The following is an 11980-nucleotide window of genomic DNA, read 5'->3' as shown; positions in this document are numbered from 1 at the left end:
GTTCACTTGAGCAATGTGTACAAAAATATAGACAGGCCACAAAGTACCTACATTTGCTTAATACATCTCCCCCAAGCTGAGTGAATCTGTCAAATGAATCCAATCCTCACCACTAACACCAGAATTATTATCAGGTGGGCTTGGCAGAGTGAGACAGTAGCATTAGCTCCACTTCCCAGGCTGACAAACACATCAAACAGCCAGAACAAGACAGAGCGGAGTCCAATTATTTCTGCAGGATTCATGGGTTTATTAGGTTTTGTACAACTAATTGGTCTCAAATGCTGCTCTGTTCTCTATAGAAAGAACACGAAAGTAGGACATTTTCAACTGAAAGCAACATGTTTCGACATCAACATACTGAGATAAGTGTGAGCACGGTGGAAAGTAGTACTAGCCACCAACATATTTTCATCTTACCTTGCCAAGAGATTCTGGGCAAAACTAAATAACCAACTAACAAACTTAAAAACGGTTTAGATGACACAACAATACCCTAGGTAAGTCTAAAATCAACTAACACTTCAAAAAAGTTAACTATCCATTTAAAAACAGTGGCAAGTCAAAGAGAGAAAGCAAACAGGTCATGCCATGATTAGTTTTCCACACATGCCCCAGCCGGCGTACACCACAATGAACACGGGTTAATTTATAAATAACCAAACCCATAAAACATACAGTACTGGTTGCCATAAATGGAGTTATCATCACCTGATAGGCTAAGTGTTTTTTGTCACAGTAAACCCAAACAAACAAAAAGCAGCACAGTACAAGCACTACAACAGAATAAGAATGGATCATCTGATCAATATTGAGAGTCCAGACTCATCAGGAGGGGTTGGAGAAGGGGCCGACCCCTAGTCCATGAATCCGCCATATTTCTTCTGTATCTCAGCCAGGGGGGAGTCAACCCCCTGCCCCTCCCAGGAGCGTTTCAGGAGCCCCCCCTTGTTCTTCTGATCCTCCAGCCACTCAGGCCTCCCTACCCTCCTCATGAAGCCCCCATAACGCTTCTTCAATGGCCTGCCCACCACCTCCAGAGCCCCGAAGTCCCCCCCTCTCCTCATGAACCCCCCGTAGCGCTTGGCCAACTCTCCGTCCCTCTGCCCCTCGGCCTCTGAATTCAGGAACTTCAGGATCTCCAGACGGATGTCCTCTTCCTCAGCCACTGGGTTGTTCTGTCCTCCCTGCACTCCTCCATCCTGTACGGGTGGGCTCCTCCTGATCATGAACCCCCCGTAGCGCTTCATGAAGCCGCCATACTTCTTGGCCAGCTGGTGCTGCTCGTCCTCCACCTCTTCCTGTTTGATTTCGTCAACAGCGACAGGCTCCTCCTCCAATAGGACGTCTCGGCAGAGGCGGAGCTTCGTGGTGTCCAGGCTACCCTCACATTCTATTGAGCATGTCTGCAAAGATATGAAGGGGAGGGGAACCTCAAAACACAGAAGTGGAGCAGAGGCTCACAAACCCATTTCCTTTCTGTAAATCTAGTTTTAATTGGAGACTTGTCTCTATCAAGGGGCACATGGTACACAGCCGTGAAGAAGCAATATATTGTCTGGAGTGACATAGTGATATATGTTTTGCCATAAAAAGGCAAATTGTACATATAGAGTAGTGTTTAATTAGACAATATTTAACAGGAGCAGAAACAAGTCCAATTCTGGTGCATGAAATAACTGGGTGCGGCAGCTATTCTCCAATGCCAGAGAGACACAGTTGGATGTACAAACAAATTGATTCTATTTGCCTATACCAATATGTTATGATACTTCTCTATTAGTTTTAAGAGTAATTAAATAAGTAAGATGGGAAACAGATGGAGGGACACTTTTATCTGGTTCATTTTACAGCTTCTAGCAAACACAGTTAATGAGACGTTCCTCAAAGCCTGTTACTAGCCTACATCTAATGCCTCATAGCACTTGTCTTTTTATTTCTGAGCACATCAAAGCAGCAGAGAAGAGGGCTTTTGTATAGCCTACAGATAATTCTGAATACATTATCTCATGGAAAATAAACTTCTCAGATTCATTTTTATTTTACTTTATTTTATTGGAGGTATTTGAATAATATGAAAAAAATGATCTCTAAGAACAATTATAAACTGGGTTGTTGGAGCCCTGAATTCTGATTGGCTGACAGCCATGGTATATTTAAGCAATAAGGCACGAGGAGGTGTGGTATATGGCCAACATACCACGGCTAAGGGCTGTTCTTATGCAGGATGCAACGCGGAGTGCCTGGACAGTCATTAGCTGTGGAATATTGGCCATATATCACAAACCTCCGTGGTGCCTTATTGCTATTATAAACTGGTTACCAATGTTATTAGAGCAGTAAAACTCAATGTTTTGTCATACCCCTGGTATACGGTCTGATATACCATGGCTGTCAGCCAATCTGCATTCAGGGCTCGACCCACCCAGTTTATATCAGATCGTATACCACGGGTAAGACAAAACATTTATTTTAACTGCTCTAATTATGTTGGTAACCAGTTTATAATAGCAATAAGGCACCTCGGGGGTTATTGCTTAAATAAACTCTCTCTGAAATATGTCAATCAAACCCTGAGAAAATGCTTGAATTAATGAAGAGTAAAATTTAATTGAGGCTGTATTGAAGCTCATAACCACTAACATGCTGCCCCCTGGTGAGGCTAAAACACACTAAGTTCACAAATAAAGACAGGTTTTCTGGAGGCTAAACTCTTTTTATTTTGTATTTATTTAGGTAAGTCAGTTATGAACAAATTCTTATTTTACAATGCGGGCCTACCCCGGCCAAACCTTCCCTTAACCTGGACTACACTGGGCCAAGTATGCGCCGCCCTATGGGACTCCCGATCACGGCTGGTTGTGATACAGCCCGGGATGGAACCAGGGTCTGTAGTGACGCGTCTAGCACTGAGATGCAGTGCCTTAGACTGCTGCGCCACTCTGAGCCCTCTTACCTTTCATCGTGGTACATTTTTGTAATTTGTTGTTCGATGTTGACCATTTGGGATAAACTAGTACTATTAATTGTCTAATCAGCAAAAATATTGTAATCGGATTATAAATACTGAAAAACTAGATGATTACTTTGAGGATTACTTTTAAATTCAGAAAGGAGATTTGCAAAAAAGATATTTTACACTTCCCTGTTTTCTCAATGACATTCAAATCAGAATTGAAAAAAGGTGCAAGTTTAAGTTTGTTCCACCTGAGCGAGTCTGACCACAAGTCAGGGACCACTATGATGACATACCAAGTGGCTTTGATGGATCGTAGGAAAAGAGCAGGAATAGGCTTTTGTAGGCTACAGTCCAAGTTATGTCTTCCAATGGTACGACTGCTGTCTGCATTCAAAGATTATCCTATTTGAATAAACGCTTGGAGGTAAGGATGACAGCAGTGGTGTAGTCTGAGGCGATACGGATATCACTTATTATTGTTATCTACATACCGCATTGATGTGAATCACACTGCTGCTCTCTCATTTAGCTATTTGCGCCTTACGGATTGTGGTTGTTGTGGATGGCTGTTCACAAATCTAAATGTGTATTTCAACCCAATAATGGTTGAATTCAAGAAGTTTAAACTGCCTATCAATCATTGTTTTTGAAACCAGTAGACAGCCAGTGAAAAATGTACTCTTGCAACAGTTGTACAGTGCGGATCCCAGACTATGGAATAAAAGGTTGGCTTTTATTGCTCAATCTAATTCATGTTGATTAAAAAATTTCATCCATAGGCCTAATGAACACATGTTCAAACTCGTACACTTTTTATAGACTTAAAGGGGCAATCTGTAGGTGCTACATCCATTTTTGGACTTAATATATATATATATATATATCCATTGATTCTTGAAGAATATAACTTAGTTCAACTCTCACACTACATGAGAACCCAAAATATAAGCTTGTTTTTCTCCAATATTTGTAAAAATTGTAAATGTAAGCAAATACTGTATATCCTCATAACATGGTTAAAAAAATCATTTTGATATCATGGATGGTCAGTCCTTGCATCCGTAGCTCTGTCTATTAATCTGAGAGTGGTTACATTTCTCCAGGCCTATCCCTCAGCTTTTTACCAAAACAGAGGTGGGGTGGGGTTTTGTTATTATTTCATCTCTGGTTTTCCCCTTTAAACAGCTGCATATTATCAAGATATCAAAGTGTCACCAACAAAAAGTTAAACAATAGGTCTATAGCAAATGCCGAATATGGCATTCCTTTTTCACATGTAAATAACACTTTTCAGTGGTGCTCAAAGCATGCCATTCCATGAGTGCAGCATTTATTTTTCAAATCGAATCAATGAGCCCAATCAGTCCTCCATGACAACACAATCATAAACAACGGAGTAGGGCTGGCTAATAAGTCTTTCGTTTTTGGGTCATGCTCAGGTAAAACAATTTGGCTAATCTATACTTCCATATTTCCAAGTCCTATTGTTGAAGATCAAGGGGTATAACATTTATTGGAATGACTGGAATTCTGATAGAATTTGGTTTTTAATATTAAGATATAATTTAATCAAAATATTATATGTAGTAGAAAGCGATGGGTTAGAAGAAGCCTACATAACCAGCCCATAAAGTAAAAATGTACATCCATATATAGCAGGCCAGGTGAACTTTAACATTGATTTATCCTGCAATAGATGTGGTTCAATTGGTAACATACATTTTTGTCTTCTTCTAATGCCTCTTAAATTAAGGGGAAAGTAATCTAAAAGTAACTGGATGTAATCAGATTATGTTACTGAGTTTGGGTAATCAAAAAGTTACATTACCGATTACAATTTTGGGCAGTAACTGTAATGGGTTACATTTAGAAAGTAACCTACTCAACCCTGATTGCATGGAACTCCATTCGGTCTCATATTGCTCAAATAAACAGCAATCCTGGTTAAAAAAACAGATAAAGCAACACCTCAAGGCACAACCCCTCACCCCTATTTGACCTAGATAGTTTATGTGTGTATGCATTGATATATAGGCTATGTGTACCTTTATTTATTTTTTATATAGTTCTGTTCTTGAGCTGTTCCTGTCTATTAATATTCTGTATTATGTCATGTTTCATGTGTTGTGTGGAGCCCAGGAAGAGTAGCTGCTGCTTTTGCAACAGCTCATGGGGATCCTAATAAAAAAAAAAAAAAAAAAAAAAAAAAATACATGTCACCATTAATATCCGCACTATGAGGAGATTTGATGGAAGTCCCTCTTTTTAACTCACCTGAACATTACTTTTCTTTGTTCTTTCTGTGTTGGTCCTTTTCCTTACAACCCATTATGTACAGTTTCACTAAATATGATTTTAATAATGCAAGATTTTAAATCCCAGCAGTCTTTAAAATTACATTCAGGAGCAAAAGGTTTTTAATAGTTGTTTTTAATTCATAATAAATAAAAAAAAGTGTAATATAATATTGGAATGGAATATAAATAATAACATTAAATAACATTGGAATATAACATTTAATAACAATAACTTAACTAATTAACTCAGTGTAACATTGATGTGGCAATTCTCTTATGCTCTGCTATTGCACGATTCTAATTTGTACCTGTAGGTCACAAATAAATCTATCCCCAGTAAAATTGGAGCCCAACTCATGAGCCCACCTCCTGCACTGCCTACACCTAATCCAGTCCCCACCTGTGACTGAAAACAATGGGAGAGATATCATTTGAAAAGCTATCTATCTATATGATATAAAATGCTGTGTAAAACAGCTAAAATTCTATAAAGTTGCATTAACTGTAAAGCTATCAGTAACTAGTGGAAACATTTACCACTGAAATTAAGTTACGTTATCTTTTTTATGTACTTTACCTCAGATGATCTGGTAGTAAGGTTGCTAGCTAGTACTCCTAGCATCTTATGCTAACTAGTTAGCTGGCTAGCATTTACTGCTAGAGAAGTTGCTAGCTAGCAAGTTAGCATAAACTAGCGCTAACTGGGCTAGTCATTGTCTAAATGACAGGTAGAAACACATTCATAACCATAAGGGGGGGGGGGGGGGGGGTGAGTTGCCCCCAACACACTCATCCAACATATTACTACTTTACTAAAAGAATATCTACATTTTTCTCTCTAAACAAGTTGATTATTTAAGGCTTTCCTACTTGTATATATATATATATATAAAATAGATCTATTTTCATTGGAATATATCTACAACTACAAAAAATGGATCAACTTACCACAAAATCCTTTTGTTGAAATATCTCCAAAATGATGACACAGAGGATATTTTTGTTCAACAAGAACAGTGCCAGCCAGGGAAAGTGTTGGGGAAATAATTTGATGACATCTTGTGGTCTTTATGTGAATTACATGGGGGGGGGGGGGGGGGGGGTTACCCCCTACTACCCTACTCATGTAATTTTAAAAACTGAATGATGGGTGCAAAGAAATGTCTCGAGGTTACATGTTGTCACCAGTTAGACCAACAACACAAGTTGTAGCCTACATAAAAATTCAACCGAAACTATTATGACATTTCATATTGATGCAGTTAAAATGATGGGTTTCCTATTTTAATTGTTATTACATTAATTGCCTGCCTGCATCAAAATAAATGAAAAAGAGCTTAATAAAGTCGTGTTCCAAAGATACATGCACCTCACACAGCATTGCCTAACATTGAAATCACAAAAATAAACAGGTGGGTAGCCTACTGCGTAATCCTTCCCACGAAAAAGTGACGCGGAAAAAGTAGCACCCAGCTAATTTACTTTAAAAACATTTAAATTAAAACATGTCCAAAATGTACTAATTGTTGACCTACCAGGGTGTTAATTGCCGTCTGTTGTCCCAGTATGCGGTTGAGGCAGAGCGCACAGTCCTTCTCGCAGTCCGCTCCGACCGTGAGCGCAAAATACGCACAGAGAAGCAGCCTCCATAGTGAGTTCCCCGGGACAGCCATAGACTGGAGAACATGTGTTTTGGGAGAGAATCCACCAAGACTTGATTAGAAAACGTTTGTGATTTAGAGTTTTACTTACTGTTCATTTCTCACGAAGTGCTAAATCATGGACTATACGAAAAAAGCCATTAATATCCTTAATTGGACTATAAATTCTACTCAGTTATCCTCATTCCAAAGTTGCCAAGAAAAAACAAACCATCAAAAGCCAATATACTTGCCTCAGTTTTTTATGCTTAGTTCAAGCCCTGTGGTGTTGCAGTAGGAACGGTTGATTGTGAGGTTTTATACCAAATATATTATTTCCCCCGGTGCCTACCAAGTCGCTGGAAAAAAACACATTTAGAACTGTTGCGATTGAGCCAATCAGCTTTCTCAAGTCTCACGGATGGAAGAGCTCGTCGTTCACGAAGCTAAATACTCAGGAGGATGCTCAAAATGGATGCTCGTCTGAGCTGAGTTCATAATGCAAGTTCAGTATCTTGATAGGTATAAGTAGTCCTCGGAAAACGTAATCATTATGTTTCTAGTCGTCAGAGGGGAATCTCACGCATAGACTGACGCAATTCATATTCCTTAGATTTATTTGACCTTGTAGCTTATAATAGGAAGTTTGGAAAATGTAGGCTATTCAGTCATACTTTGACTACAGGTGTGGTATGTGAGTCACTTCTTGTAATAAGCTTTGTGTTTGCATTTAATAATGGGGTCCACACTTATTTGTTTTAACATAATGACAATTTCCAGTTAATTTTGAAACATGGTGGACCAGTTATTTGTGTCACACTGCCACAATACATCTCTTTATTATATGTCATGAGGTAACAGAGATCAATAAAATGACTTCTTAGTCAAGTCATAAACTATGAGATGATAATCCTGATGATAGCACACACACCTTTCTGTTGAAGGAGCACTCCATAGAGTGGATCATGTTCTGTGCCATAGGATATGGTGCCAGACTTTACAGCTATGATATTCAGAGACACACTCATCTTGCTCTGAAAGATTAGGTCACATAGGGCCAAGAGTTAGCACCTATTTAAGATATATAAACCTGTATAAAGAAATTAAAGGCAATATGAATCATCATTATTAGCAATCTCTTTAGTCAATATACACTGAGTGTATAAAACATTGAGGACACCTGCTCTTTCCATGACATAGACTGACCATGTGAATCCAGGTGAAAGCTATGATCCCTTATTGATGTCACTTGTTAAATCCACTTCCTCAGTGTTATTAGGAAGGTGTTCCTAATGTTTGGTATAATCAGTGTATGTTTTATAAAGGGATTTGTTACAAAAGCATCCAATGAAATATGTCAAATTGATTCCTTAGAAAAAGTTTACTTGCTGAATTATGTAGAAAGGTCCTAGTCAGGCAAGGACAGATCATTTTGTATTGGACCTAGGCTTTTAATTAAAACTGGCCTTATACTGTTAACAGCCTTGTTTGCCGTCAAACTGTTTGTCAGGAAAGAGGAGCTACAGATAGTAATATGAAGTTGAGAGCAGTCAGTTACCATAATTATGGTCTGCACCTGTCTTGTCCTTATCAGAGGGAGTAAACAAAAAAACATACCTAGTCAGACAAAGAGAGGTGAGAGGTTGGGAAGGAACTTGGTAATTATGTTCACCTCTGATTAATGCTGATTCTGCCTCTGTCTAGACTATTGGACCTGAATACAATAGTTTACAACTGTGCTCTAAAAAGTAGTCCGTTTGGTTCTCTCTTCAAATCGTATTGAGGTGATATGAATGTGCATGCCATTTAGAGATAAACAATGCCAATGATCATGCAGATAATAATGTTGATGACAATGATGATAATGATGAGGATGTGATAATGATGATAAATGGTGATGATGACAATTTATTTCTATATTTTTTATTGAACATTTATTTAACTAGGCAAGTCAGTTAAGAACAAATTCTTATTTATGACAACATACCCCGGCCAAACCCGAACGACGCTGGTCCAATTGTGCGCCGCCCTATGATGAAGACGAGTCCTGTTGAGCAACAGTTTATGTAACCACATGGTGCTATTACACCCATATTACTGCACTAAGCTCTCCTGATGAGATCGGCATGTCGGATGATACCCCGTAATAGTGTTATTTCATATAACTTAGTTATTTTTCCTGGAGCATGGGAAGCCAGTGGGCCAACAAGCTGGGTAGATGAAATACTACTGTGCTACAATATGGCTTCCGAGGCCCCCTGTTTCCTAATGTCATTATATTCTAGAACCCTAATGGAAATCTCTGTGGTTGGATGGAAATAATGGTATGAACCAAGAGAAAAACATTTAAATCGAACTATTGCCTTGTGACCTACACTGTTTTTTAATATAATTTTTTTCTTTCAACTATGAACTTCATCCTCGATCTTTAAACTCAACTGAAATGGTTATTCCATTATTTTTGCAGTTTTTGAGTGTAATTTTGCCATGTATGACAGTCCACTCCAATCCAGTGATATCTGATTTCTAAACTAAATACAGTGTAGCTCAACCTAGTGTGATGTGTGTGCACCTGAACATTAGTAGCGTAGGAAATCATTGTTAAGCCTTTCACAAATATTTCCACTGTACAAACAAACCATCCCTGATGATGATATTCAAACACATCCCTGTTTATCTCTGCAACGTGTGTTCACAGCATCACAGGAAATTATTCTCCTGTCAACACAGCTTGTAGGAACCTACTCAATATGCGGAGTCTATTAGTTATTGGAAGTAAATACTCTGAAAGTATCCCAAATGGCACCATATTCCCTATATTCCCTAAACCCAGCGTCTCTTGCAATGGAACTGTCAGACAATAGTCAGGTTCAAATTAAGTGCAGTGATCGATTCAAATCAAATGTATTTATATAGCTCTTCTTACATCAGCTGATATCTCAAAGTGCTGTACAGAAACCCAGCCTAAAACCCCAAACAGCAAGCAATGCAGGTGTAGAAGCACGGTGGCAAGGAAAAACTCCCTAGAAAGGCCAAAACCTAGGAAGAAACCGAGAGAGGAACCAGGCTATGAGGGGTGGCCAGTCCTCTTCTGGCTGTGCCGGGTGGAGATTATAACAGAACATGGCCAGTGGTGGCCTGGGCAAGTATGCTTCTAATCATCTCCCATTTCCTGCTGTGTGGGAAGAGCAGGGTGTATCAGCCTGGTAATGGCTGTGTCAGTCACACTGGAGCATGGAAAGATGACAGGAGAGCTAATTAATGTAGAACCCTGTCTCACTCTTACTCTCTCACACACACACACACACACACACACACACACACACACACACACACACACACACACACACACACACACACACACACACACACACACACACACACACACACACACACACACACACACACACACACACACACACACACACACACACACACACACACACACACACACACACACACACAGAGACTCATTGTTCACAGATTAGACAGACGTGTCAGGTGTAATCTTACTCTCACGTCCCTACAATGAAGTAACCGCAGGGCGCATGTAGGATCTAGTGCACTGTAACATTTACGTCTACTGTACTGTGTGTACAGGTAACTGCCAAAATGAAGGAAACACAAAGATAAAGTGTTTTAATAAGACCACGAGCAGCTTCAATGTGCCTTGGCGTGGATTCTACAAGTGTCTGGAACTCTATTGGAGGGTTTCGACACCATTCCTCCACCAGAAAATCCATCATTTGGTGTTTTGGGGATGGTGGTGGAAAACGCTGTCTTAGGTTATTTTTTAAAATGTTATTTAACCTTTATTTAACTAGGCAAGTCAGTTAAGAACAAATTCTTATTTACAATGACGGCCACTCCAGAATCTCCCATAAGTGTTCAATTGGGTTGAGATCTGGTGACTGACTGACTGACACGCACGCAGGCAGGCAGGCACGCACGCACACACACACACACACACACACACACACACACACACACACACACACAAAACCCTTTAAACCCCCTACACTCCCTTGAAACCCCTCGTCACTGAGATTTCTTCTTCTAGCCATGGTAGCCAAAATAATGGACAACTGGGCATTTTTATACATGACCCTAAGCATGATGGGATGTTATTTGCTTAATTAACTCAGGAACCACACTTGTGTGTGCTTTCAATATACTTTGTATCCCTCATTTACTCAAGCGTTTCCTTTATTTTGTCAGTTATCGGTACATACATGTGATGGATGAGATGAGTCACAACCCCAGAAGGTTGGTTCATTACAGTACATTATTATCATTACACTAAAGTGTGTAGCTGCACATGTACAGTGTCTTCATAAAGTATTCACACCCCTTGACTCATTCCACATTTTGTTGTGTTACAGCCTGAATTCAAAAAGTGTTTACATAGATTTTTTTTCTCACCTATCTACACACAATACCCCAAAATGACAAAGTGAAAACATGTTTCTAGAAATTGATTGAAAATTAAATTCTGAAATATCTCATTTACATAAATATTCACACCCCTGAGTCAATACGTGGTAAAATCCTCTTTGGCAGCGATTACAGCTGTGAGTCTTTCTGGGTAAGTCTCTAAGAGCTTTGCACACCTGGATTGTACAATATTTGGACACTCTTCTTTCTAAATTTCTTCAAGCTCGGTAAAGTTGGTTGTTGATCATTGCTAGACATCCATTTTCAAGTCTTGCCATAGATTTCCAAGACAATTTAAGTCAAAACTGTAACTAGGCCACTCAGGAAAATTCTATGTCGTCTTGGTAAGCAACTACAGTGTATATTTGGCCTTGTGTTTTAAGTTATTGTCCTGCTGAAAGGTGAATTTGTCTCCCACTGTCACGCCCTGGCCTTAGTTATCTTTGTTTTCTGTATTATTTTGGTTAGGTCAGGGTGTGACAGGGGGGATGTTTGTGTGTATTTGTCTCGTCTTGGGTGGTTGTATGGTATAGTTTTTTTTTGTAGAGTGTATGGGTTTGTGTTGAGTGTAGGTGTCTAGGTAAGTCTATGGTTGCCTGAATGGTTCTCAATCAGAGACAGCTGTCATTCATTGTCTCTGATTGGGAGCC

At 39.3% G+C, this 11980-nt stretch overlaps 1 protein-coding gene across 1 annotated transcript; it reads right to left on the bottom strand.

Moving 5' to 3' along the window:
• Nucleotides 1-226: 226 nt before the first annotated feature.
• On the bottom strand, nucleotides 227-7417 carry penka (proenkephalin a). The gene is made up of 3 exons (XM_055867228.1): nucleotides 7249-7417; nucleotides 6792-6932; nucleotides 227-1406 (listed from the first exon to the last, which is right to left on the bottom strand). The coding sequence occupies exons 2-3, from the start codon at nucleotides 6927-6929 to the stop codon at nucleotides 858-860; spliced, it is 687 nt and encodes a 228-aa protein (XP_055723203.1). The 5' UTR covers nucleotides 6930-6932; nucleotides 7249-7417; the 3' UTR covers nucleotides 227-857.
• Between the last annotated feature and the right edge of the window lie 4563 nt (nucleotides 7418-11980).

The sequence above is a fragment of the Salvelinus fontinalis genome, chromosome 17 (genome assembly GCF_029448725.1).
Source record: "Salvelinus fontinalis isolate EN_2023a chromosome 17, ASM2944872v1, whole genome shotgun sequence".
Taxonomy (NCBI): domain Eukaryota; kingdom Metazoa; phylum Chordata; class Actinopteri; order Salmoniformes; family Salmonidae; genus Salvelinus; species Salvelinus fontinalis.
Note: the sequence above shows the minus strand (reverse complement) of the source record. Positions and strands in the feature narration are given on the sequence as shown.

Bases quoted from the DNA above. Each gene is read 5' to 3' on its own strand.
- penka (XM_055867228.1), bottom strand. From the start codon at position 6,929: ATGGCTGTCCCGGGGAACTCACTATGGAGGCTGCTTCTCTGTGCGTAT. The intron at 1,407-6,791 runs GTAGGTCAACAA...ATATCTTTGCAG, and splicing joins AGACGGCAATTAACACCCTG to ACATGCTCAATAGAATGTGA.